This window comes from Vombatus ursinus, unplaced genomic scaffold, assembly GCF_900497805.2.
Source record: "Vombatus ursinus unplaced genomic scaffold, bare-nosed wombat genome assembly UNPS02009205.1, whole genome shotgun sequence".
Taxonomy (NCBI): Eukaryota; Metazoa; Chordata; class Mammalia; order Diprotodontia; family Vombatidae; genus Vombatus; species Vombatus ursinus.
In genome coordinates, this window is record NW_020948983.1 from 42062938 (window position 1) to 42073844 (window position 10907).

General features: G+C 40.5%; 1 protein-coding gene across 1 annotated transcript in view; it reads left to right on the top strand.

Moving 5' to 3' along the window:
- The window catches only part of PGPEP1L (pyroglutamyl-peptidase I like), an 81559-nt gene extending 77843 nt beyond the window's left edge, over nt 1-3716 (top strand). Inside the window, exon 5 of the mRNA XM_027852224.1 lies at nt 3548-3716. Within this exon, the coding sequence (XP_027708025.1) occupies nt 3548-3716 (169 nt within the window). The remainder of the gene's footprint in view (nt 1-3547) is intronic.
- Nucleotides 3717-10907: the final 7191 nt, after the last annotated feature.

Sequence of the window (10907 nt, forward strand, 5' to 3'; positions counted from 1 at the left end):
AATGATCTAAGACCATAGAAGTTTTTTTAGTTTTTGTTTTTGCTGGAAAAAAAAAAAAGCTTCTGTTCACAAATTTGGTCCAAAAACCCCCCCAAAACCAAAAAACTTTTACAAGGAGCTTTAAGCTTTGTAAAATATACTACAAACATTGTCTCTCTTTTTTGAATTACTCAACAGTCAGTCAATAAGCATTTATTAAGTAAATCCTCACTATGTGCCAATCACTATGGAAAATCACTGGGCGTACAGAAAATGGCAAAAGCCAGTGTCATTGCCTACTAAGAGTTTATGTTATAGTGGGGGTGACAACATGTAAACCACTAGGTAGATACAAGATACATACTAAGTAGATGGAGAGGAATGAGGGAGGAAGGACCAGTTTGTTACAGATAGACCTTAGGGAGTGGTGAGTACATCTACAGCTGTGGGTTCAGAATCACAGAGATGGGGTGAAAATAAAGGGATGAGAGGATGTTAACCAATAAGGAGAAAGTCCAGGAAGAGTATTAATGATTGAAGAGAGGTCCATTGAGGGAGGCAGGAGATCTAGACTGCAAAGATCTTCCCTAGAAGTTCGACCTGGTTGTAGATGGTGATGCTTTGCCCTATCTCAGAGCAGTCAGGAAGGAGTAGGAAGAGATATAGGAGTTTGGTCAAGAGGTGAAGGTGTCTTATTTTCCCTAGAGAAGCCCCTGGGGGCAGGAAATGGAATAGAGATGGTCTTGGGGAAGGTCTTACTAAAGAAGGAGGTGGGCAATGAACCCCTGTGTGCTGTGCTTTAGAAAAGGCCCTGACTTGAACCCAGAGGGCACATGGGTTATTTGAGCCTTACAACAATTCTATGAGGTAGGAGTTATCATTAGATTCCTTTTAGGAAAGGCTAAAGTGACTTGCCCAGGGTCACACTGCTGGTGAGTATTAGAAAAAGGATTTGAACCTAGGTCTTCCTGATTCCAAAACCAGTGCTTTTCCTATTATACTAATGTATTACCAGTTTTTTCATTGTACTTCTGACATGATTAAGCAAGGAAGGATTGGTGAACATTTTGTTGGCATGTTATGAGCCCTAAAGACTTTCATTTTGTTTATTATCTTTAACTTGTCATCAAGAAGGTGGGTAAAACATTATATCAATAAATCCTATACTGTTAGAGGAGAAAGGGACCTTATAGACCAAATTGTGCCACTCCCTCATTATTAGGAGCAATATTCTAAGGCCACGTAGGCTAGATAAGTTTTTCCTTAAAAGGTATTGAAACCATCATCAAGACTTAATTGGCTCAGGAAACTAATGGCTCCAGCTGTTGACTTAGCTTCCTGGTAGTAAAGCAACAAGGAATCAATAACTTTTCCCTCAGGCTGATAAGAAAACTAAGACCCAGAAAAATGTTGTCAGATCTTTAGACAAGTATGAGCAGGTACATTGGGATGCTCACTGAACTGTCAGAAAACCTGGGACCTCCTGTCACCACCACCGTCTTCTATGTGGCTGACACCATGGGCAAAGCCGCTTAAGTTCATGAGATGAGTTTGTTTTGAATCTAGGAACTGGAAAAGAAATTTACTATTTAACCTACATTCACTTGTTTCAAATGGCAAATTTTTTGTCCTTTCTGTTTAGTTGTTTTCTCACGTGCACACCCAAAGAATTGAGAGGAAGACAAGCAGGATTTAGAGCTACACTGCGGCCCATCTAAAACCTACCCTCACAAGCCTGGGATTCTCCCCTCAGTGCGACAGATTTCTTCATTTGCTATACCTACACTAGGGAGCTTTAGAAGGTCTATGAGGACAAAAAAACCCAAAGGAGTTTGCCCACTTTCCCTTCCTGAGGAAGCTGATTTTGGGGATAGGGGCTGGTAGGAGATTAGGGAAGGGGAACTGAGCCTCCTCATCTAATACCAAAGCAGAGTAGACTAGGGTAGGTCAAGGGCTCTGCAAGAGATCAAGCCCAACCCAAACTGAAACCAAATGAGACACTAGGAAAACATCTGAAAATTTAAAAAAAAAGTTTCTTGAGGCATAGTAGGGAAAGGAAAGGGAGCAAGGATACAACACTAATTCATTTAGGTAAAGCTTCCCAGTTTCTGTGTTGTCCATGGAGGACCTACCTCGAACCTTGAGGGAGGAGCTGTTCCTTGGCCACCAGAAAACTAAGTCAACAGCTAGAGCCACTACAGCCAATTAAGACTTGATGATGATTTCAATATCGTTTAAGGAAAAGCTACCCTGACCTCCATGGGATACTTAGAATATCGCTTCTAGCCCCCAAGCTCCTATGGAGCTGCTATGGACTTGGGAGTACAGGGCAAGGAAGAAGCTAGAACAAGGGAGAATTAGTATCTCTGTATAGCAGGGTATGGTTTGTATTGGCCTTTGGAGGAAAAACCAGCTTGCCATCTCTCCCTCTGCAGACCTTCCCTCTCCCTTTCCCTCCCACACACACACAAGCACACACTCCCTTCCCTTCCTTTCCCTGTCCCTCTTCACTCCAGTACACACTTCCTTCCTCTCTCCCTGTCTCTCCTCTAGTCCCAGTGGCCATGAGAGCCCAAAGCAGCTAGGGAAAAACAATGATGTCAGCTAGGGGCAGAAAGAAGCAGGAGAGCCAGAGTCCAGTAAGCACCCAATCATCCATGACTTAATATAAATTCTCATATCAGTGCATTCTCATTTTTATTATTTAACAAAAACAACTTTTGAAGATACTGGGTATCGGGATGAAATTTCTAGGCTCCATTGTTTCCTGATAACTTTTCCATCTAGAACAGGGGTGTCTAGTCAGACACTATTCTGTGAGGTTGAGATTCAGTCAAAGGGCCGCACTTGAAGATCTAGAGGACCATATGTGGGCTCAAGGCCAAAGGTTCCCCACCCTTCATCTAGAACATCTGTGAACTTCAGATCTTTCATGTATAAAATGGAGAAAGCATCCCATGCCCTGGCTACCTTACAGGATTGTTATAAGAATTAAATGAAATAAGTGGAAAAACTAAATGAACAAACAGAACACATGTTAATGTAAGGTACTATTAACCATGAGTATGAACTCATTTGCCATTTTAATTGGACAAGTCACTTCACCTCTTGGGTCTTGGGGTCCTCTTCCATGAAATGATCTCTCAGGTTCCATCTGCTCTAATACTCTGCCATTCAAGTTGTTCTATGGATCTACTGAACCTAGAAAATGGCAGAACACAACGAGGTCAGTAAGGCTCTATTCTCTTGGTATCAGATAAATATACCTCTCTTGGTACCCCTAGGAGTCAACTCCTACCTGTTCCCTTCACCGCTGTCACTAGAAGCCCATTTTAGAGACTGTTACACAAGATCCTTTAGTTCACCCCATTGTGGGTGGGTTCCCCTCTCCTCCCACCCCAACCTTGGACCAAAATTTGTGTTTCCTGAAAACAATTTTTAAGGGAGGTTCCCACAAACTCTTTTCATTTACAGCTTGATTTCCAGATAAACAACCTCTTCCCTAGCTGATGCTCATGACAATTGAGATTAGTTTTATTCTTACCATGACATTTCTGTGTGGTTACAGATATGTCTGCGATTATACCTACTATTTGTCTCTGCATTATGGAAATGGCTGTGCTGCTTTCATTCACGTCCCTCCATTATCCAATTTGCTAACAGCCGACCTTCTAGGAAGAGCATTGCAAATCATTATCCAAGAGATGTTAAAACAGTTTGGAAAGGCCAGAGAATAAAGCATGACTTGCAGAAAACTCAGATAATCACTGTGTTATATGCCAAGGGAAACCAGAGGAGGAAAGAAGTCTTCAGGGGAAAAAAATTGAATGCTGAAATACTGCTAAGAGTTTGACTGCACTTTTGAGGGATTTTTTAAAAAATTACTTGTAAAATGGTGTTTACAGAGAAGAAAAGATTATGTATCAACCCAACGAAAACACAAGAGGTTATGTTCCTGTAAGAAAAAGATGAACACAGTAGAAGACAAAAATTTTACAAGGGATTAACTAGCTTCAAGTGCAATTTCTTTTATAATAAAGTGAGATCCAAGTAATTTCTTTTCTGAGAGATGACAGAGTACACCATCCTGACCACAGATGACTGCAATGCACAGTCTGCAAAGCCAAGCAGTGGTTAAAGAATGTGCTCTTGCCTACTCATGGTAACACCCATTGTGATGGGTTTGATGAACATGGTTGTATTTGTCATTAAGGAAAGACATGGTTGTAATTTCCATTTTCTTCTGTTATGTTGCACTTCCCACTGTAGCCCCAGGAGAGAACTCACTTGATTTCTGGATCATCAGGAATCTCTTGAAAAGAGTACAGGATTAGGTCCCCTAGTCACAGGACCTAGGTTCTTGTCTCAATTCTGCCATTACTTAACTATATTTCTTTGAGCATATCACTTCTCTTGGGGCTCAGTTTTTTCTTCATCTTTGCACTAAGTGGTCCCCACAATCTCTTCCATTCATTCAACAGGAAGGAAGGAAAGGAAGGAAACTGCATTTATTAAGCACTTATTATGTGCCAGGCATTGTACCAAGCACTATACTAACATTACCTCATTTGACCCTCACAACAACTGTGGGAGGTAAGTGCTATCATCACTACTATTTTACAATTGCAGAAACAAGCATGTTGAAATTAGTGACTTGCCCAGAGTCATATAGCTAATAAGTGTCTGATACTGGATTTGAACTCAGGTCTTCCTGACTCTAGGCTCGGCACTCTACCTATTGCACTACATAGCCTCAACAGCCACTCTCTTATTAGTTGTTAGGAAACATAAAGATAAAATGGGGCAGCTAGGTGGCACAGTGGATAGAGTGCCGGACCTAGAGTCAGGAAGACCTGAGTTCAAATCTGGCCTCAGATACTAACTAGCTGTGTGATCCTGGGCAAGTCACTTAGCCCTGTTTGCCTCAGTTCCCTCATCTGTAAAACAAACTGGAAAAGGAAATGGCAAACCATTCCAGTATCTTTCCCAAGAAAACCCCAAATGGGGTTACGAAAAATCATACATGACTGAACAACAACAAAGCTAAAATAAGACAAGGTGTCTGATCTCAGAGAGCCCAAGGTCCAGTGTGTGTGTGGGGGCGTGGGGGGGTGGGGAGGGGATCCTGTGGGAATATGACATGTTCAAATATATAATAGTATATGACTCAACAAAGATATAACTCCTGCAGAACAGAGTGTAAGTGCAAAAGAGAAAGGAAAGTTTTGTGACTTGGAGTATCAGCAAAGGCTTTATGAAGGGAATGCTATTGAATTAGGACTTGGAAGATGGTTAGTATTTCAGAAGGTAGAAATGGGGGCACAAGCAGAGGTATGCAAAAGGGAAGACACCAGCTAGATAACAGGAGACATTAAGTATTCTAATTTAGTTGATGGAGAGGAGTAATGAGGGACAAGGCTAGGAAGACAAGGAGTCTACAGATTGTTAAAGACATCAAACAGAACCATAACAAAGAATTCTGGAGCCTAGGGTAAGCACCACAAAAAAGCCCCGTGGTAGAGGATGCCTTAGTGATGGTGGCTCAAAGAATCGTCCAATGCCCAGTGACAGTGAGGCTGCTGTCAATAGGACAACCCAGGGTGGGGCCAGGCCAGGAAGAGCTCACTTGGGCAAGAGAGCCATCTTGCTCTTCCTATTGTAAGCTTCTTATTGTCACTTTAATTGCCAAACTCAGCTCTTTCTCCCTGCTGGGAAAATACAGGTGCTGTCAGTGCTCACTAAGGGACAAAACCTAGCTCTACTTAATGCTATGATCCTGAATGATGAGCCAGAAAGTTTGGATTGTATTCAGCAGGCAATGAGAAATAGTTTAAGGGTTTCGAGCAGGGTAGTAGCACAACCAGTTCTGTGCTTCGGGACATTGGCAGCAGCCTGTATGAGGAGGAAGAACTGGTAGTTGGAGACCAGGCGGCAGGTTAATGTAGCAATTCAGGTTAGTGGTAAGGATCTGAACCAGGGTGGTGGGAGTGGAAATAAAAAGAAAACAATAGATTAGAGCAATATTTCTGCATTAGAGTTGACAGGGCTTGGCGACCAATTGGAATGTGGGAGGCGATGGAGATGGATGAGCCAAATGTAAAAATGAGGTTTTGAGCATAAGACTAGGAGATTTTATTTTTCAGAAATGGGAAAATCCAAAGGAATTTTTTCAGATGATGAGTATTGTTTTAAGACATATTGACTGTGAAGTAATGCCAGGACATCAAGATAGAAATGTCCAGTAGCCAGTTCGGAAACAGGATTTCTCTGGTCTCCTTCACCACTAAGTTTCTAGAAAGAATAGCCTGCACCTGTTCACCACCCACTTGCTTGTCAATCTATGGCTGCTCTACTGAAACTTGTCTCTCAAAAGTCAGCAATGACTTTTCAGTTGCTAAATTCAAAGGCCTATTCTCAGTCCTCATCCTCTTTCTCCTTTCTGAGAGCATTGCAAACTCTCAACTTCCCTATTTTCCATGATCAAAACCCCAGTCATCATTGACTCTTTCCCATATCCTATACCCACAGTGTTCAAAAGCTGAATGTTTGAGCTGGAGGGCTTCTTAGAGCATCTGGCTCAACTCCCACATTTGACAGGTGAGGAAATGGAGGCCTAAATCACTTCCCAGCTTCTGTTGATTCGGTATCTATAATCTCTCCCACCTTTTCTCTACCCTTTCTATCACCAGTTTATTGTAATGGCCTCCAAAACCAATCTCCCTTCCTCTCATTTCTCTCCTCGACAATTTATCCCTTACATGACAGCCAGACTAGTTCTTCCAATGCACAGGTATGACCCAGTCACTTCCCTACTCAAAAGCTTTCAGTAGTTCCAGTTGCTGATAGAATATAAAATACAGGCTTCTTAGCTTGGAATGTAATGTTCTTCAGACTCTGGCTCTCAACTTTCCTTATTTCATGTACTACATCCCAGCCCAACCAAACCAGAATCCACAGCTAGTGGACTGTTTGTAGAATGTATTCCCTTCTTCCGTTCTTTCAGCACATAGGGCAAGTACTACCCAGCTAACTCCAAGAAGTTTTCACTAGTCATCCCAGCTGAAGTGATCTTTACTTTCCTCAAATTTTCCTAGAGCACTTTGTCTGGATCTCTTCTGTGTTCCTATCTCTTTCTATTTTGTGTCATACTTACTTGTGAACATTTTGCATCTCTCGCTCTACTGTGCCTGCCCCCCAACCACCATTGGAATGTATACTCCGTGAGGGCAGAAACTAGGTCTTTTTTTTAATCTGTAAATATGTACGTAGCACCTAGTATAGTCTCTTGCATAAGGCAAAAATTTACTAAGTGCTTTGCTGAAAATGTTTAATCATTCAAACTATGGGAATGAATAAAATGGCAATGGAGAAGGGCATAAAGAGGCAGGATAAAAAATTGCACAGTGGCAAAAGAACTGGGTTTGGAGTAGGAGGACTTGCTTTCTAATCTCTTGTCTCTGCCTCATCCATGTAACCTTGGGCAAGTTATTTAACCTTTAAGCCTCAGCTTCCTCATGTGTAAACTGAAAGAGCCAGAGTAGGTGACTAAAGGTCTTTTTTCAGCTATAAATCTAGGATCCTATGTAAAGAGAGGCATTGTGGTGTAGTAGAACCAGACCTGGTTTGGGAGTTAAGATCCAGATTCCTACCTATTAGTAACCTTCTTTCTGGTCATTGGTAAGAGAAAAGTTTGTACTAACTAATCTTTAAGGTCCTTTCTAACTCACATCTACGATCGCTTGAATACTCACTTTAACTGGCCAGGAGGAAAGACCAGCAAAGGAAGGGGATGAGCTGTCAGAGGCATATGAGGCAAACCAGGCAAGAACTTCCTGTCTTGAAGACTGAGAAGAGAAAAGTATTAAGGATTGGTGAGGTGGCCATCAGTGTCAATTACTACAGGGGTCAAGGGGCTGGAAGACTGGAAAGAGTCAGTTGGATTTGATGATTGGATTGGGTTGATCTAAGAATGATGGTGCTGGAAAGTTACCTTATAAGGAGTAAATGGATGGTCAAAAAGTAAGGTAGAGGCACTGAGAGTAAATAACCCAAGAAATCTGGTACTTAAAAGGGATTGGATTGATAGTAAAATCAGGAAGATGAGGCAGAGGGAAGGCTTTAAAAAAACTATTTTGGAGGAGCTGAAAATTATTATGAACAAGGAGGGAAAGAATGAAAAGGGTGCGATAGAAGATGCATGATAGAGAAGGAAATGATTTCTGCTTTGAATTCTATAAATCCTTTGGCAGAAATGCAGCTAATCACTTTTTTTAAAAAAGCCCATCTCCTTTAATCTATTTTGTCGTAGCAACAAAGGGTGAATAGACTGGGGATATTTAGCTTGGGGAAGAAAATTGAGGGTGGAGGGGAAGGGGTTTGATAGTAATCTTCTAAGTATATGAAGGGCCACTATGTGGAAAAAGAGATTAAATTTATACTGCTTGGCTTCGGAGAACAGAATTGGGGGTAATGGGTAGATGTTGCAGAGGCAAATTTAGGCTTGAAGTTACTGGAAAAAAAAAAAAAAACAACTTCCCAAGATAAAAGCTATCCATAAGCAGAATGAATTTGTTTTCATTGACCATGTATATTTGTTACGTGTTTATCTATCTATCCATTTGTCTGTCTATCTGTCTGTCTATCTACCTAGGGTGAGAGGAGATAAGATAGGGTTATTAAAAAAAAAAGCGGGGGGGGAAGGTCATTGACACATTTTTTTAAAAATGCACAGGAGAGAACAAAAGGAAGGCCAGATGACATTGCAAACAAGTGGGCCAGCTTTGTAAGTTACGTGTTGAATTTATTATTTACTAAAAAGAAAAGCAAGTTGAACATTCTAAGAGACTTCAAGGACAATCCTCTTTCTGTTCTACTATGTATATGGAAGTGGTCATTTATTTGTTGTTTATTAAATTCAGAAGTAAAAAAATGAAGTAGTACAAATGACTTTGGGGAAGTAGAGGGCTCCTCTCTTACTGGGAATCTTCAAACAATGGTGGGGTGACCACTAGTCAGGTTCGTTGTCTAGAGGATCCCCATTCAGGTATGGTTTAGATCACGTGGTTTCTGAGGTCCCTTTCAATTCAAATTCTAGAAGATGAGCTTCCCCATTAATGAAACAAGTGAATCTTTTTTTTTTTTTTTTGGCCAGTCACATATAGAAATAGTCGTAACCAACTTGATGCTTTAAAAATGCTCTGTAATTTTTTGAGACTGGTTTAGGTGCCTGACATTTCAAAGGACCCTGACATTTCAAAGGACCCAGTCCCTCAGTTTTTAGAGGATTCAGTTTTTTTTGGGGGTGTGTGTGTGTGTGTGTGTGTGTGTGTGTGTGTGTGTGTGTGTGTGTTTTAATGCTTAAGAGGCCAGAAATTAGGAGGCCACTGCAGCCTGGAAGGAACTTGATGGAACACAAAGCTCATAGTACATAATCATCCAAGAAAATAGCATGGCCAACAGAATTTACATGCTAGGCCAAATCAAAAAACTAGCCCTATTATACCCAAGACCAGACTTGATCCTATCATCTTTTTTGCACAATCATTTATCTTTATGCCAGAATTTTTGTGTGTCTTTAAATTCATACTACTCTTGATTCATCTTATGTATCTATCTATATTTACTATTTATCCCTTCCACTAAAGGCTTAAAATTGTGACTAGAATGTGAGATTCGCCTGACATCTTTCAGTGGCTATGTTTTTTGTCTGTCAACCTTGACTCATTCCCCAGAAAACTGAATTAATGATGTTTAGTGGCAGAGACATTTCCATCTGCAAAGAATGTGCCTGCTTATGATATATAATGGCATAAGATTATTTTTGTCCTTTTTTTCTGAGCTACTATATGCTTGCCACCACAATCTGGTCAGAACAGCTGGGCCCAGAGTACAACCCTGGGAATCCTGAGCACAAACCACAGTAGGGCAGGATGACTTACCTTAGGGCCCACACCAGCAATGGGTGCCTCAGTTTTCTACAAATCACAGTTTTGTCAGATTGGTGGAGCTGCTGTTCTCTGTGTAGATCAGTTTTCTTCAAGGTTATTTAATGGTGTTGAGTAAGATAGCTTTCCTTGTCCTCTAGAAATTTATATGTAGTAAATATTTAGCCATCAGAAATCAGCCAAAAGCTTAATGCATAATATTTCCAAGTGACATGTGGGAATATACATGCCATAATGCTTTCCCTCCATTTTACCAAATGCAATGAGCCTCCCACAAAATCAGAAACAGTAAATGCATACAGAATTCTTTTATTTAACTTAAAATCATGTAGTACTGTAACTACTAGAAAAAAGCTGAGTAAGAGAAACTAAAGTTGCCTTAGCTTCAGCCATTCAAAATAGACAAAGTTTCTTTTTTTTTTTCATAATGTAAAGAATCCAGAGTATATCGCAATAACAGGAATAAATTCTTACAACAGAATATACAAAAACATTTTGAAATTTTTTCATCATCTACTGATTCATTTTATATAAACACAGGAATTTCTTTAGGAATAATTTATACACAGAAAGTCATTTTATGTAACAAATTGGCCATGTTATTACTTTTTTTTATTTTTTTTTAAAAACTTTTTTTAAACAAGAAAACTTGGAAAATGTAGTATTTGCAATGCATCAGTTCCATAGAGCTTTCTGGTTTTGTTTTCATCCCAGAGGTAGACAAACTCTGGCCAATCCTTTCACCTCAAACCTCACTGGCTTAGAAAACAGAAAGGTGTTTTCTCAAGGCATCTGTTTTCTCCATGGCTGTGTCTACACAACACCAAACATCTGGACGAAAAGTAAAAAAGAACAAAAAACCAACCGATTCGACCTTTTGTTGCCATAGTGCAAAACATCCAGCTATTTTCAAAGACGTGAATAGTTGTGGAGTTGTGTAGACACAGTCTATCCTGTGTCAGAAGCTGGGGGAAGCAGAGGCAG